This window comes from Elgaria multicarinata, chromosome 1 (genome assembly GCF_023053635.1).
Source record: "Elgaria multicarinata webbii isolate HBS135686 ecotype San Diego chromosome 1, rElgMul1.1.pri, whole genome shotgun sequence".
Taxonomy (NCBI): Eukaryota; Metazoa; Chordata; class Lepidosauria; order Squamata; family Anguidae; genus Elgaria; species Elgaria multicarinata.
In genome coordinates, this window is record NC_086171.1 from 134,129,070 (window position 1) to 134,143,122 (window position 14,053).

A 14,053-nucleotide genomic window follows, 5' to 3' on the forward strand; every position below is an offset into this window, starting at 1 on the left:
AATGACATCTTCCGAGTCACGCAGTCTTGCAAACCAGTAGATAACAGTAGGGCATGCTGGCATTGCACCCACCGAGGGGATTCTTCCAGAAAGAGGGCAAATTGGGGGAGGAGGCTTTGCACACCTCCATGAGGCAATCAGTTTGTGCAGGGAAAATACATTTTCATAAGTTTCTAATGCTCCAATATAAAAATACACTCTTCTGGGGCAATGAGTAACTCCCCAAAGAATACATCAATTGGTCATCCTTGGCATAATATAACAAATCTTTATTATTATATAAAGAGCACTAACAAATCCAAAACTAGCAAACCACTAGAAGAATATCAGTGTATTTGGACAGTGTTACTCCAACTAGGAAACCCAGAAAAAGTGAAATACTAAACAATGCAACAGTAGCTAATCAGGTCATTTGCATTTAATGCTCAGAACGAGATTCATCGATTCATCTGTTCTAGAGCAGCACTTGCTCATAATCAGAATCAACTTGACCATTTCTCTTTAAAAACAACAACCCAAAACTAGAAATCTCACTACCTTCAATAAACATATAAAATTAGGAGGGAGAGTCCATGGAACTTTTGTTCAAAGGGAAATTATCAAGGTAGCTTTCGGCTAAACGCAGCATCTGCCTCACAGCCATGAGTATCAAGGTATCAACATCATCCTTGAGGTCTATCTCGGAAGAATAATTCTTAACAGGAACTATTTGACACAGAGGGATGCCGAGCTTTTCTCCTATTAACTGCATCTGTAGAGGAAATAAAACAGAATTTGTTACTAAGAGAACCTTGTTTGTTCATGGCCTGTTGCTTCCAACAGAAATTAACCCTGACAGTGTTTGGGTAATGCTGTTCTTCTTAAGTAATTGTTTCATATTGTTTCATAGTAATTGTTTCATAGTGAGTGAGAGTGTGTGTGTGTGTGTGTGTGTGTGTGTGTGTGTGTGTGTACCCTGCACAGTTTAGAACCAGTTAAACGGGATGCATTCATTTCCAATATATTTCAATATGAAAAAGAGCAAACACTTTCATAGGCAGAAGCAATTGGATTTATTTTGAATGCATGCATACACCCATTTGTGTATTTTGCTATCTTTTATGGTTACATTCCACTCATCTACCCCAATTTTTAGTCTATAAAAGTACAACTCTCTTTTGATTAAATATTAAATTTAAACTTTTATTTATACACCACATGATTTTAAATGCACTGTTTAATTGTAACACAGCCCTTTCTATGCTAAGCAGTTATTTATTTTGCTTCAGTAGGAATACATAACATTCAACGTATGAATAGGAGGTACAAAAATCATTATGATATATATCATGATGATGTTGATCAGTTAAGAAACAAGAATCACGTAACTTCAAATGTATTCATTAACATTCAAAACGTTACATCTCAGTTCTCGCAAAAGACAATAAATATATTTACGGAATAAAATGTGGAGATATCATCAGCCAGATAAAAATTCTCACACTACCAGAGTGTTGTGGATTCTGGCTGAGAGAGAGAGCACACTACTGAGGCCCATAGATCTAGGGGCAGGGGGCTGCCCTAGACTGTAACACCAGTCCCATGTGGAAAAAGAATGAGACTAAACTGAATATCATGCTTGAAAATACCTATAGAAATGTATTTCCCCTAATCTATGTTCCCATATACCAATTTTCCTGTGAGGTTTGCTGTAGCCACTCAGGAGCAGTATTAGAGCACAAGCAACATTCAATGAGGTACTGGCCCAGGCTCTTCTCTTAAAAAAAGAGGAGAGAGAGTGTGCTTGTGTGGCCAAACTAGGTCTCGAACTATCCATTACTTTGAAATGACCTGTTTCTTTCTTTCAATTCTAAGAGACGTACAGGAGCCATTAAAGCAAATGGATCAAATTGACAGCAAAAATTCCAGGGGTGTGTGTGTGTCGGTGTCTCAATTCAGTTATGGATCAGAGCACAGGGCAAAGGGTTTAAAAAAAAACCTCCCTGCACTGGTCCTGATCCAGACAGTTTTCCCTGTACTTACTTAACTCCTATGCCTTCAAAGTGAAATGTAACTTGGCATGAGGACTTGTACTTTGTTATACAAGAGATTTGAGCTTCTCTATATCTTGTATGGTCTCTCAAGAACTACAAGTCATAGAGTTCCTTATGCATAGGCTGGACAAACAGTGGAGGGAAGGGTAGTTATTCATAATAATCAATGAGATTTATCCCATGCTGATCGAAGGACTTGCAGGTCCAAATGCGTATGCCTAGTTTACCAACACATACCATGCGGCAAACACAAATTATATACATAGTGATCCATTAAAGTAAGATGGCTGAAACAGTAAGCATTCTCAATGCAGAATTACACTGTAAAAGCAATATTGCTGGTCAAACGAACTGACGAACAAACTGATTCACAACAATAACCACCATTTACCTTCTCCTCAACAGCTTTGCTTCTGTACACATTTGAAACATTTCCCTCCAGAGAACAGCAAATTTCATCAACTTTAGTTAGAATTACGAGCTGTGGAACACCTGTAGGAAGACAAGAGTCATAAAAGTGACTGTAGCAACGGAACATGTCCAGTGTCTTGAGCTGTGAATAGCCATCAAATTGTTTCTTGGCAATATTTTAAACAAATCTCTTTAAAGCCATTTTTAAAGTGATTATGAAATAGTTATATCTCCTAGAGCAACACACGGTTCTACCATAAGAGGAGCCATGCCAGAGCAGACCATGGGTCCATCTAGTCCAGCATTCTGTTCACACAGTGGCCAACCAGCTTCCTGTCGGAAACCTGCAAGTAGCACATGAATACAACAGGGAGAGAATCTAGTAAACAGGTGAGGAAGTGACAGCCTTCCAGATATTGTTGGATTCCAACTGCCATTACCCCCAGCCAGCATGGCCTATGGTCAGGGATGATGGGAAGTGTAAAACACATCCGTCAGGCCACAGGTTCCCTCCTCTGATCAAAGGGCTCTAGGTTCAAAACCACTGGATATAGATTCCCATGATTTTGAGTGGAAACATGATCTTACCTGTGAATTGTAAGATCCTTGTTCCAAGTCAAATGCTCAAAACTCTGGGCAGCAGACCTTGCCTGGTAAAGGAGGTGAATGGACTGGTTGGGTGTGTCCTATTTGGGGTGTGTCCTATTTGGACTACAGGTAGGGTCTGTCATTGTACCAAAAAATCCCTGATCATCTACTTCAGTAGAAAGCTCCAAATAGAAGTGCTATGACCCTCTGAGTTCACCAAACACCTCTCCGCTAGTAAGAAGGACCTGCTCTCCCCCCGCCACACACACACACACACACAAACACAGTGAAGGAGCCATCGGTTTTGCTAAAGGTCAGATAGCATTTCAGTGGGACCATATTACCCTAAGCGATACTGGTGGACAAAAAATAAACATCCAAAACTAACCAAATTTGTTGATTTGTCGTCGAACTTCTCTCAGCTTTTCTTCCAGCTTTTCAGGCAGGATCTCAACCCTGGACCCATCAATAACAAACACAACACAGTGAATCTCATCTTTCAATGCTGGGTTTTTGATGTATCCTGGCACATTTGGGTGTATAACAGCAGATGGATTAAACTGAAAAGAAAAAAGGCAATAGCAGCCATTATTGAGGGTAGCTGGGACAGAAACAAATTCCTATTTAGACGTCCTAGAGGTGTATCTAAAACCAAAACAATTATTCAGAAAAATAACATTCTAGGTAGACAGTAATCTGCTCTGTGAACAACTTCCCACATGGTTCCAATCCTGTTTACCACATGACAGAAAGCCACAGGAAAATATTACTGTGGTCACACAATGAGCCACTTCACACAGACAACTTGCCACATGGTCCTGCCTTCATGCGATTATGTTTGTGAGTGGCTGCATGGCAGAGATTTCAATATACCAATCATTCTTTACCCCAGGGAAACACATTGCAAACTACAGGATGTCTCTGCCATGAGGTGGAGGGCCACAATAATTGCAAAGCCTGCATCATCTGCACTAAGTAAACTAGAAATGTAAAACAGAGATTTCTAACTGAGATTTCTATCTCTTTATCAGAATTCAGCCACATAGAATTAGGTAATCCATCCTACCTGATACCTATCTGGAACATGGCCTTTTATTAGGTTGGGCACATCGTGAATATCTAGACCTGCTCCATGTTTCTCTTCTAGTCCCATGGAGTCACAGAACGTGATGGGCAGTGGCTTGCCATCTCCTCCATTTTTAACTTGATAGGTCCTGTACTTTTTTTAAAAGCCAAAAAACAGTATTAAAAGAAATCCATATCCACCTTGTTTTATGTAAATAACAATAAATGTTTCATTATAAGAGAAATGGTCTATTAAGAAAGTTAAACAAGTGGAGTTAATTCTGCTCAATCTCTCCAGCCTCATAGCGTGGGCAATGGAGGCACTGTGCTACAGTGGTTCCAGTCCCACCTGCAGGGTCAATTTCAGATAATAATAGTGAATGAAGAACACATTGGGCTGGCCCTGTTCTGAGAGTTGGCCCAGCCAAGTGCTGGGCAATACACACTTTCCGGGGCTTCAATTAGCATGCTGGGGGAATTGTGCACTTTCCAGAAGCCCCAGAAAAGGTGCTTTCCCTCCCACCCCATGCACCAATCGTGTCCTTAAAGGCCGCAAACATTAGAAAGGAGAGGAAAAATACAAAATTTCTCAGGCCTTCGGGAAATCACATTTCCCCCCTCCCCCGCCAATGGGTGCCTTAAGGGCCCTCATGAACCCCATCGGCAGGGGGAGAGAGAAACACAATTTCCCCAAGGCTTGAGAAATTGTGTATCCCCCCCCCCCCCCCGCTGTGTTAATGGCAGCCGCCATTACAAAGGACAAAGGGCACACACAGCTCTGTGCAGAAGTGGGTACAACCTGGATTTGTGCCGCCTTTGTCCTACAGCCAGCGATGGGGTGAAAATCTGCCAGGTGCATCTGTCCGCCCTTGCGGGCCAGGTGTATTTTCACCCCATCGCTACAGAATACTGGGCTACTATTCCCCAGCCCCTTGGCAACAGAGCCATCAGGATCTGGAGATTACCATATTATTCCCAATATTGTTTAATATCTATATGAAGCTGCTGGAGACAGTCATTGGGGGATTTGAAGCCAAGTGCCATTAGTATGCTGATGACAGACAGCTCTATCTCCCTGTGACACCTGAATCATGTAAAGCTGTGCAAGGTCCAGGAACAGTGCCTGGACTCAGTGATGGGCTGGATCCTGGCAGGATGGATGCCCTGCGGGTGAGTGGTTCCTGAATCTGAGAGAGAAGCTTAAGACTGGATGGGGTTGCCCTCCCTCTGAAAGATCAGGTTTGTAGCCTGTGGGGACGGGGATACTCCTTGATCCATCTTTGCTGCTGAGGCACAAGTGGCAGTGGAGGCTGGTGGCTCTGATGTCAGTGGAGCTGTGAATCCACAGAACTAGCCAGAGCTCTAAAGGAGCTATCCAAGGTGCTGAATATATTTGGGGGGGATACGGTTCAGAAGAGTAGGTAGCTTCTTCAGAGTTCTGGCTGGTTCTGAGTAAAATACAGAATGGATTCACAGCCCCACCAAGACTGGAGCCACCAGCCTCCACTGCCAAGTCGCCATGGAAGCTTAGAGTGCCTTCTACCATCTTCAGCTGGTGCCAACTACAGTCTCTCCAGGACAGGGTAGGTTGGCCACAGGAGTGCAGGTGCTAGTCACCTCAAGACTGGATTACTGCAATGTGTTCTATGTGGGGCTGCCCTTAAGGTTGGTCCAGAAGCTGCATCTAGTTTAGAATGCCACAGCTTAGCTGTTGTCAGGAGCTACACCTTTTTTTCTTTTTCTTTTTTAGCATGTAACACTTTTGCTGAAGGAACTACACTATCTGCCTATTTGCTTCCAGCCCGGGTTTAAGATTTGTTATTGGGGCCAGAAAATTTAAGAGAGCGCCTTGGTCACTAAGGTCATCAGATGAGTCACTCCTGATAGTTCTGCATGGACCTATGGTCTGTTTTGATCCCAATCAGAATACAGCCTTCAGCGTACTGGCTTCCTCTCTGTGGAACTCCCTGCAAACAGGCAACTAGGCGTTGTTTTGAATTTGGTGCCTGCTGAAGACATTTTTATTGAAGCTACAAGATCCAAAAATTTCACAGAAGAGATGTATTTAACGCAGTAAGAATAATACTAATAAGTTATGAATGCATATTAATTTTAGATTTTGCAGCACACAGATACCTCAGTAGTCACACTTGTCGAATCTGACCCTGCTATGGCTTGGCTTCTCACATGGCCCCGAAAAGTAGAATTCACGGAGTTGAAAAAGCTGGACTTCCCTGCTCCAACTGGCCCCAGGAACAGGACCCGATAGTGTGGCACTGAACTCAAGCAAGGCTTGAAAGTCCTTATTTGGTCCATCAGTTTTTCTCTTTCCCTGTCAAGATAACAAAATAATAACATGTCTGTGAGCCATATTATTTTAAATACATCTAAGCATATTTAAATATATTATATATATAACAGTCACATCAGGTCCTGGATTGCCTTATTGTTGGTTTGTTTAAAACAGGCATCTCAGTTTGCCAGAACTCCCATAATGAAAACCTCCACCTAATGATGAATGAGAACATAATGGGCGCCATCCTGGATCAGACCAAGGGTCTATCTAGCCCAGCACTCCATTCACAGAGTGGCCAACCAGCTGTCGACCAGGGACCCACAAGCAGGACACAAGTGCAAAGAAAACTCTGGCCTGCAGACGTAATCCACCCTGCAGGCCAGCCCATGAAGGGTTGCACACCCACCCTCCAATGGGAGGGTGAATGGAGCAAAGGGGGAATCCCTTAGTTATATCTGATCAGGGACCTCCCCCCAACCCCCCCCCCCCGCTCCGCCAGGACTTGATGGACCAGGTCCCACAAGCCCCTCCCATATCATTCACCTTGATTGGGAACCAAGTGGTACAGTAAGAGGAGGCTGACTCAGCCAAGATGTGCAGGACCTGGCCCCTTCTCATGATTGGGACATGGATGGGTCATGGGGAGGTACATGACTCTGCTAGGGCTTTCAAGACCCACTCCTGCCTGCACTTGCTAAATCCCTTCCCAAACTGCTCATTCCCCAGTTGGGATGCGAGCAGCAAAGGAAGGACAAGACACAGCCACTGCATTGGCTGAGTCACTAGGTCAGTGCAGAGAGAGGCAAGATGCTCTCTGCAAGGAGAAGGAAAAAAGTGGGCAGGGATGTGAGGATATCTCAGGGTAGAAAGGGTTTCTAGGTGGAGCCACACTCCCATCACATCAGCCATGGCTAGTTCCAGAAGGGCAATCTGACCCCTACTCCAAAATAGGATGCCTACCCTATTCTAAAGATGTTCTAAACAGAAAGGATTTTCTTCCGCTTTAGGAGAGTCCCTCATACAAGATATCACGCAAGTGGCCTCTCCGGAGGGCCATCTGGGCCCAAATAACACACCTTGAGGGGTTCTTCTTCCTCAGAGCGCGGCATTGTGAGGTGGCCTGGAGACTGCCCATATGCAGGCATCCTCTATATTGACAGTCTCCAGGGCCACCTCAGGCAGCGGAAGATCTTGTGCCACCACTGCATCAAGTACTTCTTTTTCACAATAAACTGCCCATATTTGGAAAGTCACAGGTTGTAACACAGATACGCTCAAGTCATGAACTTACCCAACTGTCCATTCAACCTTTCTCCATGGATTTTCCAGCATATTACAAAGATCTAAGGGAACATACCAGAAAACCATGAGTGCGGAAATCAACTGGCTTCAAAGAGCAAATAGTTTCCCTATATTTCAACTCACCTTCCACTCGATACACCTCACATTCCACAAGATTCTGGTCATTTCCATGCAATTCATCTGCACGGAATGTGTAGTTGGTGATGTTAGGATTGGTTTGCACTACTGCAGTATTTTGATTCAGGAATACAAGTGCTCCAGCCCCAAAATTAGGGCCAGTAACAGCATGGTCATATACAGCCTGATTGGCAGCTGAAAATGTCATTTTTATTGGACTGGGCTCCATCTCTCTCTCTTTTAACCTAAAGAGGAAAGCTTTCTCATCATGTAGATATTGCCCAGATGAACTATAACTCTGAGCAGTAAAGGCTCCAAAAATGTAACCACTTCGATTGTATGCCACAACTACAGTTGGGCCTTGTCGGTTGCATATGTTATGAAATGTGGTAGCATTGTACCCGTGCACAGTTGCCTTATAGAGAAGGCTCAGTTGCGTACTTCCCAAAAACTGCTGCAGCACCTGTTTCTCCTCTTGGGTCATTCGGGATTTGACCTCAGCCATTGTTAATCTAAAAAGGAGAAAGAAAGAAGAGTTATATCAATGGTAGCCTTTCATGTTTTATACATTATTATTATTATTATTATTATTAATTATTTATATAGCGTCATCAATGTACATGGCGCTGTACAGAGTAAAACAATAAAATAGCAAGACCCTGCCGCATAGGCTTACATTCTAATAAAATCATAATAAAACAATAAGAAGGGGAAGAGAATGCACCAAACAGGCACAGGGTAGAGTAAAACTAACAGTATAAAAGTCAGAACAAAATCAAGTTTAAAAAGCTTTACGAAAAAGAAAAGTTTTTAGCTGAGCTTTAAAAGCTGCGATTGAACTTGTAGTTCTCAAATGTTCTGGAAGAGTGTTCCAGGCGTAAGGGGCAGCAGAAGAAAATGGACGAAGCCAAGCAAAGGAAGTTGAGACCCTTGGGCAGGTGAGAAACATGGCATCAGAGGAGCGAAGAGCACGAGCGGGGCAATAGTGTGAGATGAGAGAGGAAAGATAGGAAGGAGCTAGACAGTGAAAAGCTTTGTAGGTCAACAGGAGAAGTTTATATTGGATTCTGAAGTGAATTGGAAGCCAATGAAGAGATTTCAGAAGTGGAGTAACATGGTCAGAGCGGCGAGCCAAGAAGATGATCTTAGCAGCAGAGTAGTGAACAGAAACCAATGAACTGACGTGAGAAGAAGGAAGGCCAGTGAGAAGAAGGTTGCAGTAGTCCAACTGAGAAATAACCAATGCATGAACAAGAGTCTTGGCAGAAGAGACAGACAAAAATGATCGAATCCTGGCAATATTATACAGGAAAAAACGACAGGATTTAGCTACTGCCTCAATATGAGGAATAAAGGAGAGCGAGGAATCAAATATAAAGCCAAGATTACAAGCTTCCTTGACTGGAGTAAGTGTAACATTATTGACAGTAAGAGAGAATGAGAGATGAGGAGAAGGTTTAAGAGGAAAAACAAGCAATTCAGTCTTTGCCATATTAAGTTTCAAACGACGATGAAGCAACCAAGCTGAGATATCTGAAAGACATGCCGAGATACGATCGTGAACATCAGGGGAAAGATCCGGAGATGAAAGATATAATTGTGTATCATCGGCATACAGATGATATTGGAGGCCATGAGATTGAATAAGATTACCCAAGGGCAACATGTATAAAGAAACAACTTCCTTTTCATTTCTGCAGCTCCTATAATATGCACAGTACAACCCATGACATGCCTAGTCAGAAGCAAGCTCCTAAAGGCCAAAGGGACTTACTCCCGGGTGTCTGGGGCTGCAGCCTTAACTTCATATAATGGCCATTGAAGCATCAAGGATAGCCAAGTGGTTTCATATACTTACAGTCACTGCAACCCACTGTGGCTTAAATAAGCTACAGTGGACTGGGCTGACTGTGCAAACCAGCTCTTTCACAGTGACTGCTGTCTGAATTCCTTATGCTAAATATTGTAGACAAATTAAAATTTCACACAGATGTGAATGGTTTGAAAGAGTATGGGAAATTACTCTTCTGGTAAAGTTAGCCAATTATTTTCACGCGAAACAAAAATAGAGCGAAACTGTTAATAACTGGATGCCTTCTATTTATTTGGGGTTTTTTAAGCATCTAATTACTTCCAAATACACAAATGTTAGTTATGTTATTACTGCACTTCATATTCACATTTTCCTTTGTTTACTTGTTCATTCTAGTTCTTCATGTACCTGCATGTATTTGTAATTAAAAGAAACCGGAGGAGGGGGGAGAACTGTCCATCATTATGACAGGTAGGGTGAATATTGAGGAAACACCGTTATGCTGAGTTGAGGGGAGAACTACATTGCAGTATTGTTTGAAAGTGGAGTCCCTTTTATTTTCATTAAGTAATTAATGAGTCTTACGCTTAAATTGGAAAAGAGGTAGGGATGTTCAGATAACACACTAAGCCATGGTTGGGCTGCTAACCCTTTTGAAGCAAGTGGTTAGTGAGCGTGTTTAAACCGTGATTATGTAACTACCATAGTTAAGAATGGTTCACACAACACTCTGACCCTGTTCAGATGACACACTAAGCCACGGTGGTTAAGCATTTTAAGCTAAATGCTATGGGTTAGCATGTCATGTGAACCATAACTTAGTGCATTGTATGAACCATTCCTAACCATGGTGGCTACATAACCACCATTTAAGCATACTCACTAACAATTTGCTAGCAGCCTAACCATGGTTTAATGTGTTGTCTAAACAGGCCTGCTAAGTCATGCTTCACATGACATGCTAAGCCATACTGTTTAGCTCAAAATACTTAACCACCATAGCTTAGCATGTTGTCTGAACAGGTTCATTGATGTAATAGTGCTTCAGGAGCAAAACCAAATCCTGAACAAAAGATCCCAGCAAACTCCCACTATGTCACTGTCAAGCCCACAATTTCTTTCAGGATATGTGGGCTTGTTTAGGAGTTATTCTGGAGATTTGTTGTTTATTCGTTCAGTCGTTTCCGACTCTTCGTGACTTCATGGACCAGCACACGCCAGAGCTTTCTGTCGGCTGTCGCCACCCCCAGCTTCCCCAAGGTCAAGTCTGTCACCTCCAGAATATCATCCATCCATCTTGCCCTTGGTCGGCCCCTCTTCCTTTTACCTTCCACTTTCCCTAGCATCAGTCTCTTCTCCAGGGTATCCTGTCTTCTCATTATGTGGCCAAAGTACTTCAGTTTTGCCTTTAATACCATTCCCTCAAGTGAGCAGTCTGGCTTTATTTCCTGGAGTATGGACTGGTTTGATCTTCTTGCAGTCCAAGGCACTCTCAGAATTTTCCTCCAACACCATAGTTCAAAAGCATCTATCTTCCTTCGCTCAGCTTTCCTTATGGTCCAGCTCTCGCAGCCATAGATTGCTTCAACTATGCGGACCTTTGTTGTCAGTGTGGTGTCTCTGCTCTTAACTATTTTATCAAGATTTGTCATTGAATAAAATCATCTTGCAGTACCAGAAAATGTATTCAGCTTTCCACTGCTATGAACACCTCTCAAAATAAACCTGTGTTTGACCTTACACATGGTGGGCGTATAGTACACTAGGATATACCTTGTAGGGAGAATGCCATGGGAGTGAAGCAACCTAAAATAACAGAAAGCCATTTCAATTTCACAGACTGGTTTGCAAAAGAAAAGTTAAGGGAACTGGAGAGAAGGGGGAAAGATCAGTCAAGGATCAGTTTTACCGAATCTTTCTTCATGTAACTAGTGATGGGCATGAGAAAGACCAGTCACTTATTTATATACAGCCCCAACCCTACACTTGTTTACTTGAAAATGCCATTCAGAGCCAAAGCAGATGTGACACTAAATGCCCACAATTCGATATTCCCCCCCACAAGCAAATACCACCTTCATAAAATGATTTTCTCATGAGCACAGCAAGGGGGGAGCAAGGCAATAAAGGCACATTTTAACGTACCATGACTAATTTGGCCCTGAATTCAATGGCCCCTACTCCCAGGTAAGTCTGTACAGGGCCAATGAGAGAGGAGGGGAAAACCTGTAGAAATTACCAGGGGCCGGCAGTCCAGAAGGGGCCCCAGGCCCCATCTACTGTATATTGCATATGTTTTTGTCTTTCTTGGTAGTATCATTATTTGTCTATTGTTTTTTACATCCATTGTAAAATCGGTGAATTTCAAAGAAAATAATAATAATATACAAACATTTGCTTCTGTGTTTTGACAGGAGATAAGGGGGGCAGGGGCCCCTTCTCCAGCACTTGGGTGCTTGGAGGGACCTGGAAGCGCTTGGGGTGAGGAGCAGGAATGGGGGGGAAGAGGCGGCCAAGGGTCCCGTCCCACCGTACCTGAGTGCCGCAGGACTCGCAGCATCCCTCGCCAGCCAGCCAGCCATGTGACCCAAGGGAGGCTGCCACCAGGGGTCTGCCAGTCCTGCTCCCCAGGCTTCATTGACGTCCAGGTTTGGGGAGTTGGCAGCCAACCAGGCCTGCCCAAAGCAGGGGGAGCGAGTGGCTCTGGCAGGCCTTCCAATGGTGCTGGGCAGGGGAGGGAGTGCCTGGCCTTCAGGTGGCCTTCCTCCTCCAGGAGCCCGATTTTAGACAGCCCTGAGTCTGCCTTACAGTCACACCTTAGGCATTTTAGGAATTAGCCAAATACTGAGCCAGATAGGGTTTTGTCTCTTCTGAAGACACAAAACACAACATACTTAGTGAATAAGCCCAGTTAAGTCAATGGGTCTGGCATTTTATGACACTGGCAGATTCATGTGAATTACTCCCAAGTAAGTGTGCACAGGATTGCAGTCTCACAGTTACATCCTAGGCATATGACATAGGCTTTGTCCCTGCTGAAGACACAAAAGAGAGCACACTTGGAGACTAAGACCTGACAGAGATTTATGCTGTTTGTATGAATTGTGACTACAATCTTGTGATTTGAATTGTATTTGATAAATGCAAATACAAATTGAATTTGTATTTGACTACAATTGTATTTGAATTGTGACTACAACTTCTAGCATTTAAGTACCAGATTTACGTCTGAGGGCCAAGATCCACATTAAGCTACCAGATCAGCAACCATGAGAACGGGTGGATTTTAAACACTTCGCTCTGGAATGGGGGCCGTGCCTGAAACTTTCATTGCCCAAAAGTAATGTTACAAATAGAGCACTTTTTGAAAATGAAAATTGAAAGCACAGGGGGGAAACAATCCAGATCAGGAAAATTGTGGGGAGAAATTAGGGTTGAATCCCCCCACCCCACCAATCTTCCAATGGGTGGGGTGGGGCTTCTGCATTTAACTTCTGAGTAGGTGAGAAAGGAATTTCTTCAAAGCAGTTTGACTCTTGAGTAAACGTGCATTGAGCTTGCACCGTGAATGGGTGTATGTCGCTGGCGTTAATTCACAATAATTTTCAGTGGTAATCTTCATCAAGGTTGATGCACCCCTTCCTCCATCTAATGGTCGAAACACGAAACAAAAAAGCAAACAGAAAGTCATGATAGCAGGAGGTAAACCGAGCTTCGTCTCTCAAGAGAGATTCTCAATTCTCGCAAAGTCAGAAAGCGCAACGACATCTCCAGAGCATATGAATGAAACCCGAGTTCTCCTTTATTTAACGAGAGATATTAAAGTAAGCCATGCTCTTACCGCGCTTTTTCTTCTCCTTTCGATCCGGTAGTGTGGTGCAGTGTAACACTCTCAAGCCTCCGACGGAGCCTGCAGTTCTTGGAAATGAGGAAACGAATGTGAAACTGAAGAGATTTACAGGAAATAGCTAACTCCCTTCTCTGACTTCACGGTTCCCACTGTACTTTAGAAAATGTGGTTAGGAATGAAGGGAGGGAGCCTCAAGATACAACTTGTGAAGTTATTAGGGCACTGGCTTTTGTGCCGAAAAGTGTTTGGTTTACCTTGTACTATTTTTTAGATGTAGCCCTATTAGTGTTTTTATTCATTGTATGTCATGATTATGTAATCACCAGTTAATCAAATTAATCACTTAATTTCACCAATGAAATTAAGGATGCTGTACAAAGCTTATTTATTTATTTATTTCCTTTATTTTGTTTTTGCTTGAATGGGTTATGATTAAAGAAATATCTTCAGGATCTTGTTCTTTGCGAACTTGTAAAAAAGCACAGAATACACAGAGGTTGTACTGCATGGTGCCCTCACTCAGATAGGTGCTTTTAAAAGGGCGTAGAAAGAATTCTGTGGAACCTAATAGCTGATAC

The 14,053-nt window shown here is 43.0% G+C and overlaps 1 protein-coding gene across 1 annotated transcript; it reads right to left on the reverse strand.

Annotated features, from left to right (window-relative positions):
- Positions 1–297: 297 nt before the first annotated feature.
- On the reverse strand, positions 298–13,535 carry LOC134405783 (interferon-induced protein 44-like). The gene is made up of 8 exons (XM_063137041.1): positions 13,467–13,535; positions 7,819–8,324; positions 7,685–7,736; positions 6,234–6,429; positions 4,099–4,251; positions 3,421–3,592; positions 2,425–2,525; positions 298–751 (listed from the first exon to the last, which is right to left on the reverse strand). The coding sequence occupies exons 2-8, from the start codon at positions 8,315–8,317 to the stop codon at positions 557–559; spliced, it is 1,368 nt and encodes a 455-aa protein (XP_062993111.1). The 5' UTR covers positions 8,318–8,324; positions 13,467–13,535; the 3' UTR covers positions 298–556.
- Positions 13,536–14,053: the final 518 nt, after the last annotated feature.

Bases quoted from the DNA above. Each gene is read 5' to 3' on its own strand.
- LOC134405783 (XM_063137041.1), bottom strand. From the start codon at position 8,317: ATGGCTGAGGTCAAATCCCGAATGACCCAAGAGGAGAAACAGGTGCTG. The intron at 6,430-7,684 runs GTAAGTTCATGA...TTATCTTGACAG, and splicing joins AAGGTTGAATGGACAGTTGG to GGAAAGAGAAAAACTGATGG. The intron at 2,526-3,420 runs GTTAGTTTTGGA...GTCTTCCTACAG, and splicing joins ACGACAAATCAACAAATTTG to GTGTTCCACAGCTCGTAATT.